Raw genomic sequence first — 18,909 nt, 5'->3', positions numbered from 1 at the left:
AACTTGTATATTATATTCATTCATTACACACAGACTGATATATTTCAAATGTTTATTTCTTTTAATTTTGATGATTAGAGCTTACAGCTCATGAAAGTCAAAAATCAGTATCTCAAAATATTAGAATATTACTTAAGACCAATACAAAGAAAGGATTTTTAGAAATCTTGGCCAACTGAAAAGTATGAAAATGAAAAGCATGAGCATGTACAGCACTCGATACTTAGTTGGGGCTCCTTTTGCCTGAATTACTGCAGCAATGCAGCGTGGCATGGAGTCGATCAGTCTGTGGCACTGCTCAGGTGTTATGAGAGCCCAGGTTGCTCTGATAGTGGCCTTCAGGTCATCTGCATTGTTGGGTCTGGTGTCTCTCATCTTCCTCTTGACAATACCCCATAGATTGTCTATAGGGTTCAGGTCAGGCGAGTTTGCTGGCCAATCAAGCACAGTAACACCATGGTCATTGAACCAGCTTTTGGTACCTTTGGCAGTGTGGGCAGGTGCCAAGTCCTGCTGGAAAATGAAATCAGCATCTCCATAAAGCTTGTCAACAGAAGGAAGCATGAAGTGCTCTACAATTTCCTGGTAGATGGCTGCGTTGACTGTGGACATCAGAAAACACAGTGGACCAACACCAGCAGATGACATGGCAGCCCAAATCATCACAGACTGTGGAAACCTCACACTGGACTTCAAGCAACATGGATTCTGTCCCTCTCCACTCTTCCTTCAGACTCTGGGACCTTGATTTCCAAATGAAATGTAAAATTTACTTTCATCTAAAAAGAGGACTTTGGACCACTGAGCAACAGTCCAGTTCTTTTTCTCCACAGCCCAGGTAAGATGCTTCTGATGTTGTCTCTGGTTCAGAAGTGGCTTGGTAGCCCTTTTCCTGAAGACGTCTGAGCGCGGTGACTCTTGATGCACTGACTCCAGCTTCAGTTCTCTCCTTGTGAAGCTCTCACAAGTGTTTGAATCGGCTTTGCTTGACTGTATTCTCAAGCTTGCGGTCATCCCTGTTGCTTGTGCACCTTTTCCTACCCAAATTCTTCCTTCCAGTCAACTTTGCATTTAATATGCTTTGATACAGCACTCTGTAAACAGCCACACCTTTCAGTAATGACCTTCTGTGACTTAATCACTTTATGGAGGGTGTCAATGTTCGTCTTCTGGATCATTGCCAAGTCAGCAGTCTTCCCCATTATTGTGGTTTCAAAGAAAAAGAGATACCCAGAATTTATACTGTAGGGGATGGTCATTTATTCAAACTCAAATGTAAATATTCTAATATTTTGAGATACTGATTTTTGACTTTCATGAGCTGTAAGCTCTAATCATCAAAATTAAAAGAAATAAACATTTGAAATATATCAGTCTGTGTGTAATGAATGAATATAATATATAAGTTTCACTTTTTGAATGGAATTAGTGAAATAAATCAACTTTTTGATGATATTCTAATTATATGACCAGCACCTGTATGTCCTCATTTAGTGAGACGACAGACGTTAATATCGCCGCAAGCGTCACGCGGGCTTCTGTATGAGTAGTGAACAAACCCGTGCATCTGCGCCATACATTAACACAGAGACACACAGAAGTCATATTTAAATAGACGTTTTGCGGCTTAATATTTACAAATAGGAGTGGGAGTGTGCTCACTTGTGTGTGCGCCACGTTTGTTTGTGTGTGTGCGAACCGGGCGGAACTCCACTGTGCGATACAGAGAGCGCGACCATGTAACGAGAGACAGAAATTACTTGCCGATTTCCATTGGGAAGCTTCTTAAAAATAAATTTTCCTGAAGCAAACCCGGCGGCTTCATAGCTGCATCCATGTTAGCACGCATACACACAGGTTCAAGACTCGTTCTCGCCCCTACAGTGCAATTCGGCTAGGTATACATCCGCGCTAAAATATCAAGGTGAAAGTCATCATAGCTTGCGTAGTATAGACCCAGCTCCCAACCCAACTTTGAGAATAGATTAACGGCGATATTTTTTATCGCCCAATAAGAGTCTCACGTTAACGCAGCACGTTAACGCCGATAACGCCCACCACTAATATATATATATATATATATATATATATATATATATATATATATATATATATATATATATATATATATATATATATATATATATAATTCAACCTCAAAACTGTTCAGATGGAATAAATCTCACAAATTTTCCATGTCCAGATGAAAAGTTTTACAACAGCATAAATGTTGTGAATAAATATGTTGAGGTGAGATTTACCGACATCTTACCTCATCCTCCCCTGCTGTTCAAAATTATGGCATAACTTGTCAGATGTTATTGGAACATGTTCATAGTTAATATGAAGTACTCCACCTGTGGTTACTCATCTGTGTGAACATGAGGAGAACTGACTCCATGTTTCCTATTTCAGTTTTTCTACCTCAAAATGTCACATTTAATTGAATGCGGCGCTTTTTATTTTTGTTTAATTATTTTGATTCTACACCATTTTTTTTCTTACACCAAATGTCATGTTCTTGACTCACACGTACACGCAACAGCCCAGCGGAAGCAGCACAGCTTTTTCACTTTGGCCGATCAGCACTTCTAAACATGGTTTATTTGTGTACGGACACACAGCTGCCAATGTCATCCGTGTTGTAGACATAAGTCAGGGGTGAGCGTGAGGTGCAGTGTTGACGGGTCCTCTTTCCTCTGGGGAGGTGTCAGATAAGGACTGCAGAAGGTTGAATACTCCATTACCTGCAGTTCGCAGGCCGTTTCTTTCTTATCTGCATGCCGTGTTCCACGGGGAAGCATGCAAAGAGAGCTTAATGTCAAAGCATTTTCTAAAGCTCCAGCCACGTGCCAAATAAACAGTGCTTATATTCGAAGCCAGACCCTAAAGACCGGTGTTTACCAGCTGTATGGCTGTGTAATATTGCAGTCGTAAAGACATAAACATTTAAGTTAATTAACTTTTATTTTTGCTTAAATGACTTTATATGTGACACTCATGCTGTGTTTGAGGTTGTGGCGATGTGTTTATATTCGCGGTGAGACACCATGTTGTCTCTGTGATAGAGTGTCAGCGTTAAATGAAATTTTAAGCTGTTGGTACAAGAACAAATAAATCAAAATGACGCTGAAGAATATGTGTTTATAATATTTAGGACATATAAACAAGATTTTGTGACATTTAATGTCATCTGAGTGAGCTATAGATGCAATTTACCCATAAAAATCATTATTGGTGACAGAGATGTCCAAAACAGATTTGTTGTACGCATTTGTTGACGCTGTACTTGATAAGATAAGAAAAGTTGCACAGTGAAAGAGCTTCATGTTATTTGGGCAACTATTACTAGTTCTGATAGTTCTGAGGTTTTTATAGAATGCTGCAGGAATGAGTTCTAAACATTTGCTTCTAGTGTCCCAAAATCAGTGAGGTTTTGGATAAATGCTTGAAATAGGGTCTGTGTTTAACTTAAGCTGAAAAAAAACAAAATTCATGTATAATTTTACAACATAAAATACCTCTGTAATACTCTCATAACAGGACTATCAAGGACATTAAACATAACTAAGCCAAAAAGGTACACTCGTCCACTTTTACAGGGTTATTCACACTATTGCAGACTATCTTAACTCAAACTTTTCAACCTGTAGATAAATATTGAAAGAGTCGTCAGAAGCTTAATGGTGGTGACATTGAAGTTAAAAAACCGTAGTGTAGTTCCTTTTTTCAGCCTTTCACTTACACTGTAAAAAAATGAAATAAAAAATCCATACAATTTACAGTAAAAAACTGGCAGCTGTTCTTGCCAGAATTTTACCGTAAAAATATATGGTAGCGACATTTTAGGTTTTACAAATTTAACTTAAATTTACATTTACAAACCATATTTCATTAACTGATAGAATGTTAATATACCAACCTACTGAGTTACTGAAATCTGTTTTGTACCTTTGTAATCCACTGATAACCACCAAAAGCAGGTGGTGATGAGGAAGTCACATAACGAACCAAAGCTCATCACAAGCAGCTTTTCCACAAGCTGAGGAGGAAAATACCAATATATAGAAGGTGCACAGTGTCATTCAATGAAACACTAAACACCATCATGGTGTCACGGTGCACACAGCAGGGAGGAATGAGGAGACGAGGATAACTCAAATAACAGTCTTTAATGAATCCAAACAAGGCAAGCCAAGACAAGGCAAGGTTGACACAGACAGGAACACCGGGGGAATAACGAGTAGACCAGACCCAAAACTAACCAAACAGGCATGAACTAAATAACACATGATAATTACTGATAATTAGACAAACAGAGCTGGACAAGACTTAACTAATAATCACACTGAACAAGGATGGGAACCTGACCAAATAAGGAAACAAGAGGCGGGAACACATGACACACACGACAGAGGACTGACACATGGTAACGCATGATACTGAAGTAATGCAATAAACATTAATGATAACACTTTATTTTAAGGTGTCCTTGTTACGTTACATGTACTTACTATTATAAAAACAATAAATTATGCATAATTACATGCAAGTAACCCTAACCCAAACCCTAACCATATAGTTAGTAACATGTAGTTAATTAATATTACTAATTTACAACATTAGATGTAACATACAACCCTAATGGACATAACTGAAATAAAAACTGGGAAGAAACATAGTTATTTCAACTAAAAAGCATCAAATATGCAAAGTAACGCAGGGGATTCTCATAATGTCAATTTACAGGTTTTTTTCGCTCTAAATTATACGTTCTTTTTCACTTCCAAAAACTGTATTTTACCGTAAAATGAAATGAAATGTACATTACAGATTTTCACCATATCTAGTAAGGGAACTTACTGTTAACCAATTAACAGGTTTTTACTGTAGCATTTTTACAGTCTTTTACAGTTAAAATCTCAATCATTTTTTACAGTGTGCTGATTGTATTTAGGCTTCAATTTCATCGGATTTGTGAAGATTGTCCTGATGAGCAAAATATGTAAGAATCATAAACTTGTGTTGGTCACAGAGCTTGTTTTCTGCACTTATCTAAAAGCCAATGGAAAAATTCAATATTTTGTGATGATGAAATGAAAATGAACACTTTTGAGGAAGAATTACTGGACACATTGGTTACTTATTTTGGTATTATTTATTTCAGATTTACCTGGTCCAAAAAGAACATAAAAAGAAAGTGAACTGTGGTTGGTCAGTCAGAATTTCTCTTCCTGTCTAGATGGGCGGTTTTTGACCAGAATAAGCAGCTATGTGGACCAGACTTTATTCCAATAGTCAGAAATATGTGTGTGAGATGATCTATTACAATCTGCTACCAGAAAATTACCAGAGCTACAGAACAGACCAATGTGAGGCTCATTTTGATTTTAATGGTCCTTTATGCTATAATTTTAGCCCTTTGGCAACTAGCAAGCTTTGTGGGTAAATGCCATTTTTAATGCTGCAGCCACAAAAGTTATTTTGTTTGACATTTACCAAGATTTTCTTGTAGTTCATCAGCCGTGCTTGTATTTTCTGTGGTGTTTTCTCAGAATAAAAAGTATGCAGAGCATATTTCTTCTCTATTTTCTTCTCTACTGTTCTTTTTTCCCTCCATATCTTTAAAATATTACCCTTTTTCATAGGGAGAACACAAAGACATTTGCAGGGTTTTATACCAGCATGTGATTGTCCTTTAAATGCACCTCAGACATTTTGCCCAGCTAACATAATTTAGCTTTAACCTTTTACCAATTCATTCTTTCCTGTCTGCCCTTTAAGTGTAACTCTAGCTATGATAATGCGGGGAATGAAATGGTAAATGTACACGGCATTAAATGTTCCCGAGGGAAACGGCGAGTTGTTTATATGGGCTTTTCCTCGCTTCTGGAATTGTGTTCAGCATTGTCACTGTAAATGGCCCCAGGCGTCGGCCATTACTTACAGCTCATTCTTCATTAATAATACAGAGATGTTGAATTATTCACATGCCGTTGGCCACAGGTGAGGAGGACAGCATGGGGTGACATTGAGCAGACTGTCACTTCATGCAGTGGAGGATGTTGTGAGTGGAAAACTGCTGCTCTGCTTCAGGTGTTGTGGGCATGCCTGGAATGTCAGGTGTTTTTCCCTCGGGAACCAATAAAGAAAGAAATCTCATGTTATTATTAGCGCCACTTGCTAGGCAAGAATCACTACTACTATTGCTCATAATTAGGGGTGAGGGGTTTGTTCAGTTCACTAACTCTACCGTACGTTAGAAATGTTTCAAATGCAAATTAATTAGTTGATCCACCAGAATAAACAGCTGTTTATATTCATACAAAGAAAAGTCAGTGAGTTCCAAAACAGCAATATTTTAAGATAGACTGATTCAGTTAGATTGTTTTTCTATATTATGTATAAATGAATGAATGAATATAAATAAATAAACTAGATAAATTCATGGTATTTGCTGAAATTCATGATTTTGCATAAAAGGAGCATTCACATTTAATTCCCCCTTTCAGAACTTTATATATATATATATATATATATATATAATTATTATTATTACTTGCTACAATTTGCTATTTAAATGTGTGAAAAGTGAGGTAAAAATCTTTGTCTTAAAAATCAATAAAATATATTATTTTTGGAAAACCAGCAGTATCGTTTTCTTCAGAAAAGTTATCATATTTTACATTTTATTTTATTGTATTTTTTCAATAATTATTGTTGCTGCTGCTGTTTGCTATTGAAATTCATGATCTTTATCTTATCAATAATTAAAATGTGTGATTTTGCATGATTTTCACATTTTCCTTATTTTATTTGATTAATAATTATTATTGTTGCTAATGTCTGAAAAAAATAATGTAAAAATCTTAATAAATATTTTTTATAAATAAAATGTATTATTTTTAATCCAAATGACTTTACATGAAAAACCAGCAGTCACATTTTCTTCAGAAAATTAGCTTGTTTTATATTTTATTTAATTTGTACTATTATTGTTGTCACTATTTCCTATTTAAATTTGTGATTTTTATCTTGTTAATAATTAAAATGATTTGCCCGATTTTTCACATTTTCCTTATTTTATTTTATTAATTAATATTATTGTTGCTAGTATTCAAATTTGTCTGGAGTGTTATAAAATATCTTCATCTTATAAACATTTCTTGTTGAATCAACATGGTTTTACATAAGAAAGCAGCAGTCACAGTTTACAAAGTTTTATTTATCTTATTATTATTGCTGCTGTTTGCTTTTTAAGTTGGTCTGAAGCAAAATTTAAAAATAAAACTTGATTCATGTCGAAGCAACATGTTTTTGCTACAGAAAAATGTACCAATACATACTGTACACATGGGAGCTTCAGCTCTCATTCAAGTATTTGTAATGCCCTAATGGAACATATGGAGTGTTTTCTATCTTCCCTACTCAGACTCTCCCTCTTATCAGGGCTGTGGAAGTCTCCTTAAGTGGGCAATCGCCGACTGCTGATTTCACTTGCACTAGCAGGTCATTTCTCCAGGGAAAGCTTCAAAATCTTGCAACATTGCAGAAAGTTTTGAGGCATAGAAAACAGGCAGGGCAGCTCTGGTTATCAGGGTCATGTTTAGTTTTACACATCATCACCATTTGACATTTTTACCTAAAGAAATCACTAATGTTCCTTTCGGACAATATTTTTTCAATCGAAAACCCTTGGCCGATATGGCAATATATAAATACAGCCAAGGTTCACGGCAGCAGAAATCAAAATACTCGCGACAAGCTTTATTGCGCTTGTCTGATGGATTATTTTTTTATTCCTCTGGTCCGAGAATGATGGGTTACTCTTTGACGTAGGGTCAGTCGCAGCCATAGTGCCCGAGGGACTCACGCTGTTTGGCAATGTGAGGTATGATTCCTCCGGTCGCCTGGCGAGCTCACTGGAGGGCCTCGTTCTCTCTGCTTTGGAGGACAAACCCTTTCTCATGGTTGGTTAGACTAATCACCGTGGGGACCGACTCCCCCTTCTCTTCACATCGCCCGCAGGCAGGTATCAGAAATAGGCCCTGCCAGAAAAAGCATTGGAGAGAGAGAGATGAATGTGTGAGAAAGGATTGCAGTCTTCTTAGAACATGGGAGGAGAGCGGCTGAAAGTGATACAGTGGTTACTAAGGCCCACCGCAAAGAACCCCAGAGGCAGGAACCTCCACGAGCAGAATCCAGTTAATTGCCATTGTACAAAATACATTTTTATAGACAAGCGAGTCACACGAAAAATCGTCCATGCCACATTCAAAGGAAATATTTTGCATACAAAGCTGAAGCCTATTTTTAGGACCATTAAGACTTTGCATTGTGAGTAGAATAGAGTTGAGATTTCCAAATTGACTAGTTGGTCTTTTGCCTGAATGACTAATCCAACCCAGGCTCATTGGAAATACCTGAATCTGCCTACATTTCTGCAAAACTCTCAGTTTAAATGAACACTAGAGGCAGTAAAACACCAACTTTCTTGTGGTTCCTTGCACAATATTACAGTATGTTTTGACCTCAAAACACTTTTAGAATAGCACATGATTTGTAAACAAATACATTTTGATATTTGCATCACATAACTGGCTCCATATGCATGGATTTTCTGATGTAGTAAACTTGCTCTGTAGCACCCCCGGTAAAGCATTGAACTTGCTATGCGGGCGCTCTGGTTTGAGTCTAGTGAGTCATGAAATGCCACAAAAGAGCTCAAAGCCTTGTAAATGGAAGCTAAAATGGCATGGTTGCTTCAGCAAATGCTTTTTTATCTTACATTTGCTTTTGTGAACATTATAGATTAGGTTTAGGGCAGGGTTCATTTCAAATGTGATACAGCATTAAATTTTTGCACCATTCATTGTAACTTTTCATTTCCAAACAACCATGACACATACGACAGCCAGAATTATAAACATTTCTATTGATCTTTAACTTTGTTTCAGAGATAATTAGACATGCTATTTAGTGCCACTCACTGGACATTTTACTTTTAAACTGTAGAGAAAAATGCTATAAGCAACACAGTATCAATTTGCAACTGTTTTGTATCCAAATGCCCATTTTTTGTCATGATGCTGTGCTGTTAAATAAACCTGCACCTGCAATGGAGAAGAAATTATATCATTCAAACTACCTCATATGGACCTGTCACCTGCAAAGTAGAGCGAAACGTACATGGAGCAATGCATTTCAGGTTTTGCAGAAATGTAAGCAGAGTAAAGTATTTATAAATGAGCCTGGGCTGGACTAATTGGTCTTAATTAAGGACTGTGCAATTATGCTGATTTTAATAGTTGGACTATTTTTAACTTGACACTCCATTTAAAAAAATGCTTGTCGGTAGATTCTCAAAAACTTGCAATGTCAAATGCCAAAAATGTATTTCTGAATGTGTGTTGCTGACAGTACTACTTTAGAAGATAAATTTAAAGATACTTTTCAAAAAGTTTTTATTGTGATATCTACCTTAAAACAACTATGAATGTTTTTTTGTTTGTTTGTTTTTCTCTCTACCTTGAAATATCAGTTTCAGAGTTTTTCTGATGGTACATAGATTCCTAATAAGGTGAATGGCTTCTGTTTCTTTCCCACACTCCCCACAAACATCTGTTATTGAAGTATTTAAGTTTGGTGAATGGGTACAGCAGTTTAATATTTCTGTCAACAGAGTTTAACAGGATTTGACTATAAACATTAAAATACTATTTTAAAAGTTCAGCCATGAGACTTAACACTTTCTGATATCATCTGCATAAAATTACATACAGTTTTTCAACTTTGCTATCATGATGCCATTGATGGTGTCTTTTGCTCAAGGATACTATAGAAAAGGCATGAAAAGGGAATTGGCAGTTCACACAAAAAAATCCAATAAACTTTAATTTGCTAATTCATGTTTCTTTGATTGAGGTGAAGTGTCAAACAAGGCTATTAATAATTCATGTTCGCACACAGCCTCTGAATCTGTCTTTGTGAGATGTAGCATTTGTCCTCTTTATTGGAATGTCATTTTCGGAGTTCTTTTTATTTGCCAGTTACACTAATTCCCATAAACAACTCAAAAAGGGGAAACGGAGTGAAAGCTGAGCAAATAGAGTTCGATTAAGAGCGCTTGCTCTCTAGTGTATCCTCGTATCCATTGGTATTCCTCTCAGGATTTGGCAAACATTCTCCGCTTACAGCAAGGAGAATCTTATCATGGAGTCTGACTTTGTCAACACTATTAGATTCCGACACTGTGCGCAGAGTCAGAGATTAATAACTTCCATGTAGGCAGGGGGGTCGGGGGGTGGTTGGCTAAGACAGAAGAATGAGAGAGATTAACGAGTGTGAAAAACAATGACTTCTTCGTTAAACTCTAGACCGACATGCCAATTCACAGCTTTTGAGTAATATGGGGTTTCAGGCCTGAGAACTGTTAGTACTAGTGAAACTGGTGGCAAGATAAGGTGTTTGATAAAAACCTGACATGACATTGCAGTATCATAAAAACTGTTCATGTACTGTACAACAAAAGCAAGGTGACAATACATGATGTTTATTAGTTAATAACTATGAAACATTGGTTTAGTGCAGATAAGTTTTTGTACTAATTTTGCTAAGATATGTTGTTTTTGCACGGTTGAGAACGTTCTAGAAGTTTATGTAACATTCTGAAATATTCTGTAATAATATAATGGTGCTTTCTGGAGCATTCCAGAACATTGTCGGACTAGTCATAAAAGACCAAAATCATCCAGCATACACTTCTGACGTTTGGTAAATATTCATGTTAAACTGTTTTTTTTTTTGTTTTGTTTTGTTTTGTTTAGCTCAGTATTATGCATGTACCATGTTATTTTTATGCATGAAAGTAATAACAGATTAGAGAAGTTTTAGTTTTCATGAGCACTGTTAATGATACACAAAGGGTAAAGATTGATGTGAAACATTAAAAATAAAAATAAATAAAACTTTTATAAAAATGTGTTTCACAGTGTAAGTCATACTATTTGTAAAAAAAAAAACTGTGTGTGAGTGTAAAAAAATTATAATTAAGAAATGTATTCAATGTGTGAAGGAATATTACATTTATTTTAAGTTCTAATGTCACAAAGCATTTTTAAAAACTTTTAATACTTTTATTAAATAGTAAATATGAACATCATTTCAGTGGGGCTTCAAGGTTATTCCAAAAGCCAGCGTAATATGCCCTTGGTTAATTTGATGTTGCTAAGATCATTGTGTGGGGACAAAAATCACAAATGTGACCCTGGACCACAAAACCAGTCTTAAGTCGCTGGGGTATATTTGTAGCAATAGCCAAAAATACATTGTATGGGTCAAAATTATCAATTTTTCTTTTATGCCAAAAATCATTAGGATATTAAGTAAAGATCATGTTCCATGAAGATATTTTGTAAATTTCTTACCGTACATATATCAAAACTTAATTTTTGATTAGTAATATGCATAGCTAAGAACTTCATTTGGACAACTTTAAAGGCGATTTTCTCAACATTTAGATTTTTTTGCACCCTCAGATTCCAGATTTTCAAATAGTTGTCTCTCTGTCAAATATTGTCCTATCCTAACAAACCATACATCAATGGAAAGCTTATTTATTCAGCTTTCAGATGTTGTATAAATCTCAGTTTCTAAAAATTGACACTTAAGATTGGTTTTGTGGTCCAGGGTCACAAATGTGATCTTTAATATCTCAATTGTTTCTACTAAACATGAGATTAAATTGGAGAAATTTACTAAATAGTTTTAGATTTTAATTTCATGTTTCTCAAAAAACTCTGCTCAGATTGGCTAAAGCCAAACCAAATTGTCTGAACTACTATTATTACTATTCATAATTATTTTAGATATGTACACTTAATGTATGTGAGCATTCTTCAGATTGTGCAGAATCTATTTACAGTGCATATTTGTGATATCTTCTGCCTCAGACTTCTTGTTGCATTCAAATATTGTGAACTTTTCACCCTATGTGCTGTCAAAGTCAGAAAAGTTGTCAGAAAAAGTGTTCCCTGTAAATTATTCATCACTTTGAATGCATCACATTCGAACTCAAGCACCACAAATGCATTCATGGGGTTTTTTCTGTCATTTTCCATCATGCAACAAAAATGGTAGCAGTGTCATCTCGGCTCTTAGTCTCACCTCATCACGGATGTTCCATATGCATATCGACAATGAAAGGTTGTATATGATTATTATTCAGCTAGGTCTGTAAAGAAGCCTATACAGATGGTGCATGCTATAAAATATGTCCGTTACGCTCCTCATCAAGACGATGTTTATGGCAGGCGGCTTGCAAAGCAGAAGGTCAGGCATAATGAAAGTATTAAGCTTATGCATTCAAACATGAGCAAACTTTAAACTCTGAACAAAGAGAAGAAGTCGTATTTCATCTGTAAACTCACTAGGCATTAAAGGGATAGTTCACCTAAATATAGACGTTCTTATGATGTAGGACTTTCTTTATTCTGTGGAACATAAAGAGAGTTTAAACAGAGTTCTAGTTGCTCATTTCACTGTAGTTACAATGAATGGGACTGGGTTCAAGGTTCAAAGTCATATATTCAAAGATGCACAATGACTTTATGTGAGTGACATCCTTATTCACTGCTATTCTTACTTTTCAGTGAGCTATTAACAGTAGCAACCTGATTGTTTATTCAATGAGTCTCAATGGAGGCTGAATCAGTTGAATTAAAGAAAAAAAAATAAAATTCTCATCATTCAGATTGGTTCTGTGAACTGGATTCATTGAAGAAGACTCAAAATGAACAATTCATGAAGTGGAGAACACTTCTTCTCTCATGAACTCTTATAAACATGACTTATGAAGTTGACATTTTGAGTAAAATCTACTTTAGTCATTTACTGCATTCTTGTAATTTAGTACCTACGTCATATGGACTACTTTTATGATACTTTATGGTGCTTTTACATTCTGTCTGAAGCTTGAAAGCCTAGGAAGTAGGAAGCCTCCATTTATTGTAATTGCATGGAAAAGTCTTTCTCCTTTTGTGTTCCACTAAAGAAAGAAGTTCACATGGGTTGATGGTGTCACTGATGGCAAAGCTTTCTTTTTTGGGTAAACTGTTACTTTATTAATGGAAGACTTGAGGAGTATATGCTGAGAATTCCACACTTTGAGGCTTGTTTAATCACTCTGTTTCTCTCTCTCTCTTTTCTTTTTCCCCTTCATCCCTGTTCCTCCATCTCTCTTCTCCATTTTATGCTCTCAGAGGCGGCAACGAAAAACAAAGTGAAAGGTGAGTTATCTTCTCTGTCTTTGCAGCTGGATGATTTATGTTGAACACAACTCCCAATAAACAATGTGCCGTTCGGCCTCCTCTTATCTCCCATAGGAGCCTGGGATGCATTTACATAGCCTCTACCTGTGAGAAAGCAAACCAGGAACCTTTGATAAATTGGCCCTAGGAATATCCATTATGAGCTGAATCCGGTCTACATGCTTGCTGGGATTACAGCAAACTTGTGCTACACAGTTAGGAGAAAGATATAGTTGTTGGATTTTGCACAGGTTATGGTCACCACTGCTGATGCATTGTACAGCTCGGGTGGAAGCGTTTTGTCTTTTGGCACAGGGTTAAATTCTCTAAACAGACTGCCACTTTTCCATGTGATATTTACGTTAAAAATCCTGCGTCTTATTCACGAACCACCCACAATCCAGATTAACCAGGTGCTAAATTCACCATAATAATGCTGCAGCGTATTTAAATTAAGTTATTGTAATTTCCTTCAGTTCAAACACGCCTCCTTTCAATAAAGGCCTGTGAACTATGCGTATTATTGAAGGCACCTTATTCACAAAACTCAGTGCTGTTTGCCTAAAGCAATTAACGTTGTTCTATTACCACCCACAGAAAGTAGGCGGCAAAATGGAATTTCATTTAAAAGAGAGTTTGCATATATTTTCTATTGATCATGGCAGCAGTTATTCATCCAGTGATGGAGAAGTGCATATATCCAACTGTGCGAGTCAAATGCACTTTTTAAAGGACCGATTCAGGTGTCTAGATCGCTATACATATTTGGTAAAGTTTTCCAGACTGAGGTAGTCTGCTGTATCATCCACAGCCTAGCACTTAAAATTGCAAAAGCTTTAATTTTGTGGTACCGCTTGTGATGGTACCTGATTTTTTGTGAATTGGGCATTAAAACAAGGCAATTAAGTCTTTGTAGCATTACAAGAACTTTGTAGCATTCATAATATTTTAAAATCTAAAACATTTACATGAAGTTCCTAGCAAATTAGAGTTGATGTCAATACCAGACTATGTCTAGACAAATTGAGGCCCAGACCTCTGAAAAATTTTCTTCCCGAGAAAAATAAATAATATTCGACATCTGTCATTTAAAATTATAGGCTAAGCAAAATATAAACAAAACCGAGTAGAGCTTTCTTCAAGGACAGCGCGTCCACACTTTGCTCCATCTTTATTCTACGCTGTCACTCATCAACAACCTGCCTGTTCTGTCTGCGGGCCGTATATTTACCACTGGTAGGCTAGCCTGCTCTGCGCATCGTTATGCACATGCTGCACACAGACCTCGCAAATAAAACGAAGCACTGGTTCATGCGTGCACGGTGCAGCGCGTGCATAACAGTCGAGTGCAGGCTGTACCAGTGCTTGAATAAAGCGCAGATATGCTGTTCTGAAAATACGTCGGGAACGGGAATTGTTAGATCGCCCGCTCCCATTCAAATTGAACCAGAGTTACCGACCGCAACCTCCTGAATTCATTCAGGAATTTAATCCTGCGTCGCAAGAAATCTGGTCGGGTCCTGCGGTTCCCACGGGACAGCCGCGGGAATGCAGACCTCTAGTCCAGGGTCACATATTCTAATCCAATATATGCAACAAAAAGCTATTGCAGTTACATTTAACTTTTTATCAAGTTGGTGCTAAAGCAATGCAAAGGCAGAATAATACTACAGCGTTCCCACAGATGAGTCTCTAAAGATGATTCTAGAACTCTCAGGCACTCAGGTTTCATTTTTAAGGTGAGTCAGGATTACCTGAATTACCTGTAGAGATCTGAGCGAAGTTGCAACATGCACGATTTGCTGATAGGCAAAGATTGACTTGTGATAGTCTAGCAATGAAATGACTCTGGCCTAAATGAGGAGCTGAAATTAGAGGGAGTCGAGGAAAGGCATTATTTTCCTTGAAATGGAATGGCACGAAGCCCAGGCAGTTGTCTTAGTCTACAAAGGACAGCTAGTGATCTAGGATGACAGCAAACAGCGCCTTGACCTTCAGCTGAGATTTGAGACTGTGAGAGGTTGGATGAGGGAACTCATCAGGGAAGTCTTAGCTTGGAGGTAGAGGAGCTCAGGGTTGTGGGTGGACATCCAGTTTGATATGTCAGAGTGGCATACAGAGATTGTTGTCAGCAAGGCAGTGGTAAAAGAAGCACCTGGATGACTGTTCTGGTGTAGAGCAGGATTCACACTGATTTGCTGCGACAAGGCGACCAGAAGTCATTCATTTTGGGTGAGATTTGGCAATTTGAGCTGACATGGGAGATTGAGACTGTTGGTGATGCGAATTCAACTATATGCAATTACAGAGTGATGCGATGGCTATCGATGGTTATGTTGACCAAGGAACATCTACTAGCAATGGTTCTTCAAACGTATTGTTATTTATTAATATTGCCATAATCTTTTCACATTAACAAGCACTAAATTACTGCATTAACATGTGGCAAGGTTTTTTAAAGACTTTGTTATAGTACCTACAAAATAGCCTATATATTGACTAAATAGCTATATGGCTATTGGTTAACATTTTTGTGCCCATATCAATGCATTCAACTTAGGTTGGGGTGCTCAGTCCTGCTCCTGGAGAGTCTCCTTCCTGCAGAGTTTCTCAAGTTTCTGGTAAACCTGAAGACCTTGATTAGCTGGTTCAGGTGTGTTTAATTAGGGTTGGAGCTAAACTCTGCAGGTGCTGGATAACCAACGTCCTGTCAAGTTTAGCTTCAACTTGTCCCAGTTCATTTGTCTGTGGTGTGTCCGAAATCGAGTTCTGAGTAGATACTACATTTAATTTCAAATTCACTTTGCGAAAAGGTACATTCTGTATAGTATAAATATGGGTAGTATGAATGAAATTTGGACATACTACATCCGCCGTGTTGTTACTGTCACATGACCTACCTATGTCAGTTGCTTCACTGCCATTCATAAATCCTCTCCCATGGCCTCATGGGATAGTAAAGTGTCCATCAAATGCACACTTCAGAATCCGGTCAGAAAAAGTAGGTCATCTGGTTACTTTTCACCTACTATTTTTCGAATACTGTAAATTCGGGGTAACACTTTATTATAAGGTTCACTTCTCAATATTAACTAGTTGCTTATTAGCATGCATACTAAAAGCATATTGGCTGTGTATCAGTACTTATAAAGCACATATAAATGCCTTATTCTGCATGACCATGTTCTAGACCTCTTAACCCGACCCAATATCTAAACTTAACAACTAACTTACTAACTATTAATAAGCGACAAATTAGGACTTTATTGAGGGAAAACCCTTAGTTAATAGTGAATGTGTTCCCTATTCTAAAGTGTTAACGAATTCTTACATACTACATGCCTCACATATTGTTTTTTGCATATAGTAGGGAAGTATGCAATTTCTAATGCAATTCCGTCCAAAATCACATACTGTCTGAGTAGGTGCTACATTTGGTGAAGAACTTACTTTGCGATCGTTAAACAAGTATGTTATATAACATGTGGAGTATGAATGAAATACAGACTTGACGTCAGTTGCATAATTTTTTTACTAGTCACAACTTCTCTCCTGTGGCCTCATGGGATAGTAAAGTGTCCATTGAATGCACTCTCCAGAATCTTGGCGGAAGTAGTAAGTCATCTGGGTACTTTTCGCCTACAGTTTTTGAGTACGACAATTCTTACAATTTTGCCGTACTGTTTTTCGCATATTATATAGCAGGGAAGTAGGTATGTTAGGACTCAGCGTGATAGTTTTTAATAATCTTGAAGCCCTTGATTGTCTAGTGCAGTGGGCTTCAGGATTATTCAAAACTATTACGCTGAGTCCTAACATACCTACTTCCCTGCTATATAATATGCGAAAAACAGTACGGCAAAATTGTAAGAATTGTAGTACTCAAAAACTGTAGGCGAAAAGTACCCAGATGACTTACTACTTCCGCCAAGATTCTGGAGAGTGCATTCAGATTACCATATGTGTACCTGGGGGTGGGGTCCATGAAAAAAAGGTTGGGAACCACTTGTCTAGTGGGCCTATAGAAGCAGGCCTGGACACCCCTGCTTTAAGCCCGAGACACACTGTACAATTTTCGGCTGTCCCAGAGGAAGATTGGCATCGTGAAACAATCGGGGCGAATCAGAAATTGTCACGATTGTTTCACGATGCCAGTCTTTCGTCTGGGACAGCCGAAAATCATGCAGTGTGTCTCGGGCTTTAGGAGAAGGATTATACACCATTATTCTAGGTGATGTAAACCGACGAAAGAAGTTATTTTAGAAATCAAGCAAGTAAATATGTTGTTTACAGATTTCAAAGACCTTTCTTATGTCAAGTAGCATGCACTGATGAATCCTGCTCAATAAGAGCAGGAATGTGTTTTAAGAAAGTAAATAGGGCCATTTTGGTTTCATGTTGACTTCAATAAGATCACGCTGCCGTTTTTGATGTCAGAAATTTGGTTTTCTTGCATATTTCAAATGATCCAGGTAAAAGAGCTGTAGTTTTAACCCCAATAGTGCCTGACTGTCTCTGCAATATCACACTGCTGAAGTGTTTTAAGCTTTTCCATTAGCGTTCCGAGCTATTCTCTGCTCTAGATGTATTTTGGTGTGTCACTCTGTCTCTTTAAGGGAGGAGAAAAGCACTTTAAGGCTTTTAAACCTAGAAAGGGGAAATCCATTCTCTGTTCTCCTGTCTGTTCCCTCACACCCCATGGCGATAATTTAGTGGGAAGGATAGTACATGGCCTTACCATTAAAAGGGGTGTATATGTGTATGTGTATGTGTATGTGTATGTGCGTTTGCAGATGGGCTACGTCACACTTCTATTGTTGCTCAGCAGTAATTGCAGCAGGATTTATCCACCCAGCCAGTTTCAGGCTATTAGTGCATGAGCAAACAGAATTCTGAGCATTTGCTGGTTATTCTTTAGCAGCTAGCTCCTGATGCAGTCAACACTAACTCACCTTCTCCCTGCCACGCTTAGCTGTGAATAGAAAGAGCAATATAGCACTCAAAATGGCGACAATGGAAACATTTTAATGGCTCTTTCCCAGGGCACAAGTTAGATGCTGCTAGATATTAATGAATGCCATCTGATAATGTGGTAGCACAGTCGCTGTGTAACAATACGTTAACATTTAAAAACTTAATTCCCCTTTAAAGGAACAGTACACCCACAATTGAAATTCTGCCCTCATGTCATTCCATTAATTTTTAATAGTATTTCCATTCAATGGCTATTCATACTGATGTATGGATATTCATACTCACAATGAATATGGACAAAGCATCCAAAAAATCAACCAACTTTGAGCGTTCAGCAATTTATTTTGGTGAAATTGCACACTTTCCCTTTAAATGTGCAGCTGTTGATTTTTAGTAAACCAGCTATCTATTTCACACAGGTATAATCACAATGCTTTTGTGGCTTGCTTTAGGAGCTGCAGTTTTTCAATAACATGGAAAATTGTGCACATCCACATCCTGTCTATCCTATATTATTATGACGAAGCAACACAAGTGACACAATATATGTCGGAGCAGAGAAAACATGATTGCTTTATCATTTTGAACATGTGGATCCTGTTTCTAAACCTGCAAAGAATCAGACCTA

General features: G+C 37.1%; 1 protein-coding gene across 5 annotated transcripts in view; it reads left to right on the top strand.

The window, feature by feature from the left end:
- cadm2b (cell adhesion molecule 2b) overlaps positions 1-18,909 on the top strand; it is a 238,240-nt gene that overhangs the window by 153,773 nt on the left and 65,558 nt on the right. For all 5 annotated transcript variants that reach the window (XM_058799124.1, XM_058799121.1, XM_058799122.1 and 2 more), the window contains exon 2: positions 13,260-13,286. In XM_058799124.1, the coding sequence (XP_058655107.1) occupies positions 13,260-13,286 (27 nt within the window). The remainder of the gene's footprint in view (positions 1-13,259; positions 13,287-18,909) is intronic.

Source organism: Onychostoma macrolepis, chromosome 15 (assembly GCF_012432095.1).
Source record: "Onychostoma macrolepis isolate SWU-2019 chromosome 15, ASM1243209v1, whole genome shotgun sequence".
Taxonomy (NCBI): Eukaryota; Metazoa; Chordata; class Actinopteri; order Cypriniformes; family Cyprinidae; genus Onychostoma; species Onychostoma macrolepis.
This window is presented reverse-complemented; position numbering and strand designations above follow the sequence as displayed.